This window comes from Rhea americana, unplaced genomic scaffold, assembly GCF_003343005.1.
Source record: "Rhea americana isolate MKP2758 unplaced genomic scaffold, rheAme1 scaffold_60, whole genome shotgun sequence".
NCBI classification, from domain to species: Eukaryota; Metazoa; Chordata; class Aves; order Rheiformes; family Rheidae; genus Rhea; species Rhea americana.
In genome coordinates, this window is record NW_028186757.1 from 2,440,660 (window position 1) to 2,443,845 (window position 3,186).

Sequence of the window (3,186 nt, forward strand, 5' to 3'; positions counted from 1 at the left end):
CGGCGCGGCGGGTAGCCCGCCCGGCTGCGCGGTGGCTTCTTTCTTTAGCCGAAATCGTTGAGCTGGGCACTTGGCGTAGCGGTGCAGGGGACTAATTAAGTGAAGYCTGAGTTTGATCTAATTAGGACGCTCATTATTTTTTTTTCTTTATGTCAGACTGTGTTATCAGCGTCGTCTCCCGTGATTTTATTCCCTTGCTCCCCACGCTGCCTGTGTTAATATCCCTTCAGAGAGGTTAAATCGCCCGGTGTTTCCTAACGCTGGCTGTGTTTTGCTAGGTGAAGGTGGCTGTGGGCTCCCTCRCAGTAAGCAGTGTGGCCGAGCAGCTGATGCAGCTCTGTGTGCAAAGGAATAAGTTCGCTTGTCATTGAATTTTGCAAGCGATTGTGTATTTCTGTGATACAAAGGACATTGTCTTGACTGAAAAGAGATCGTTGCTGTGCATTAGGGAGGGAAGAGTTGAGATGTCTTGGTTRCTGGCACGCCTGTCCTGCACACTTGCTTGTAGGCCTTAAAGTTACAACTGGCCCTYGAAAAGGAGGGGGGACAAAAATTAGAGGCTATAGCAGTAGCACAAACACTCCGGTAGCATCTGTAGATCTTCAAGTCTGCAGTAAAAAGTCATTTTATCAGGTAGGTGTTTTAGGAAGAGTTGCTTACAGCTGAAGGCAAGCCTAATCAGAAGGCTGAAAGCAATCAGTTAGGTCAAGAAAAAAGCAGTCAAATAGGTGAGGCCYAGTCTTCTATGACTGGGCAAGTGTGGTGTTCACAGTACTAAAGTAAAACTGATCTCTGGCTGAAATAACCATTGATGACTACTACCCTCATAGCAGGCAACTGTATGCTACTGAAATAAGACTGGGGAGCCAGTAAATACTTGTGCTCTTGTGATGTATAAAGCTAGTTCTAGATCCAAAGCCTCTTTCCCTCCATCTTGCTCTCTTCTTCCTGTACTTATGTCTTGGAGGGTGAAATACTTCATTTCTCTTGAGCTTTACTCTGCTTCCTATCATGGCTATGAGGAGCCCTCAGGTTAAAAACAATAAATGTTCCAGTGGACTATGGTGTATTTCTCTGAGTAGCTAAAACTCTGGAGTAGTACTGGGTGAGCTGTTTTGCTGTCTTGGCTTTAATTTCCCTCATCCATAGCAATAGAAAGGCTTGCAGCAAAAATTAAGTGTTTGTAGTGTTTCCTAGATGACCAGTTTGCAACTTCCACTGATCATCTTTGGAAACCTGTTGACAATGCTCACTCTCATCAGCAGGGATTTCTGCGCTCTGTGTGCTTTATTCTCTACTGTGGCTGGTATCGTTCCAAAGGACACAAGTCAAAACTTGATCAAGGACCTGGAGCACTGCTCTTTACCTTCYATATTGCAGCTTGTTTGCTTTGAAGGGTAACAGGAGAGAAGCTTGAGTTTTGAGTCACCAGCAAGCATGTTATTCATTCAGAATGGCTGTRTATGTTCACCTTCAGGTTTGTCAAACTGCTCTATTCTAGTTTGGAAGCGGCAAAGATGCAGGCCATTAGAGCAAGCTTCTTGCCTCTGAGAAAAGGTATTCCTTCCACTTGTGCTTATTTTCAGTCTGTATTTTTTTTTTTATTTAAAAAAGTAAAACTTACTATGGGAAACATGCATAACCAGAACATCTGAGCTAGCGTAAARAAGGCCCCTGATACAGCCCTTATTGTTAGGTTGATGCAGGTATGTCTTGTGGAAGTAGAGAGTATTTTGACCAGTTCCTGGGAGCCRCTGCACTTTCTCTTCACTCTTGCCTGGATTCAGTTGAACCAGCTGACACTTACTGAAGAAATATTCCTATAGGTGCTTTGGTATGCTGGTAGTATTAGTGATTGAATCTCTTGAAACTGAAATTATGTGTTGCTGGTATGCTGCAGCTGACTACGTTATCTCTTGTAACTTCATTTTGACAAAAGCAAGAATAATAAGGATTTTTGCAGTACCTGTGTAAAACATGAGAGAAATAACTTTAATGTTTCTACCTTCTCATGGAGGCATACTGATACCTCATGGCCTATCAAAGGCTCCAGAGAAGTACCTCATGGAGATCTTGGCTATATCTGTGGTCGTCAGGCATTGCTTTGAGTGACAACCAAATGCAAGTTTACTGTTCAGGGCTTTGCTCTCCTTCATCTTAAGAAGAACCTCTGTAGTAAAGTCTTACACAGAACTCAATAAGCATATGCTAACTGAAGTCCCTCAAGACTCATTGCAGCACTAGGTAGTAGTAGATGTCAGATTCCTGAGTGATTGAGTTATTACATAAAGATGTGTTGAGAATTAGTTTGCTTACAACTTAGGGAGCATGTCTCCCAAGAGATATAGTTCTTTCCCCAATGCTGAAGTTGCTAACAGGACACTACTGAAATTTGGTGCCTTGCTTCATAAGTTTACCTATGATTGAGATATAATTACATATGTGGTTTTTTCCTTTTTTCTCTCTCTCCCCTTTTCCTTCCTCCTTTTCTCCTCTCCACCTCCCCTGGCTTCAGGGTTCCTTGGAAATAACACAGAGTTTAGAAGATGATCCTCTACTGGATGCGCCGCTTATTTCATCTCATGCATTGCATTCTCAACTGAGGCCAAGATTTCGCGCTATCCCAGCAGTCCTCCTTGCCAATTTTCTGTTGTTCATACATGTAAGTGTTTTTTTAAAAAAGTGATTTCCTCGTGAAAACTTACTACCTTTATTCTGAATTACTGTTCATATGGACAGCMTTCCACTGATGTGTGAATACACTGTTCTTGCAAACCAAGCAAAGCGTTGCTGTCCCAGGAATTGTGATAATGTATGTGCTGTATGATACTGGCTGAGTTTTCCTTCTGATTTGTCAGTGCTAACGTGCTGTGAGACACTTTTCTAGAATGAAAAGTCTTTTTAAAAAGTAGTTCTTTTAAAAAGTACTACGTTCCATTAGCATAAATAATATTACTGCACTGCTTAGACTAGATAACAGATGGCTAAGATAATGTTGATGCTATACATTGTCAAGGCTGAACTTAATTTCACGGGATATTAAGGTAAGGTATTTCTTCTCAGTGTAACTAAACAGTCAAGTTGAACTTGTGCCAGGTTTTGGGAGGTGAGTGTTGTGTTTGGGGTGTGTGTGGATTTTTTTTTTTTGGGGCCCTAGCTCCTATTTTAAAAAAATTTTTAACAAGA

At 41.8% G+C, this 3,186-nt stretch overlaps 1 protein-coding gene across 1 annotated transcript in view; it reads left to right on the plus strand.

The window, feature by feature from the left end:
* Window positions 1-3,186, plus strand: part of TMEM192 (transmembrane protein 192) — a 17,880-nt gene that overhangs the window by 283 nt on the left and 14,411 nt on the right. Inside the window, exon 2 of the mRNA XM_085319831.1 lies at window positions 2,516-2,662. Coding sequence (XP_085175957.1) covers window positions 2,516-2,662 — 147 coding nt within the window. The remainder of the gene's footprint in view (window positions 1-2,515; window positions 2,663-3,186) is intronic.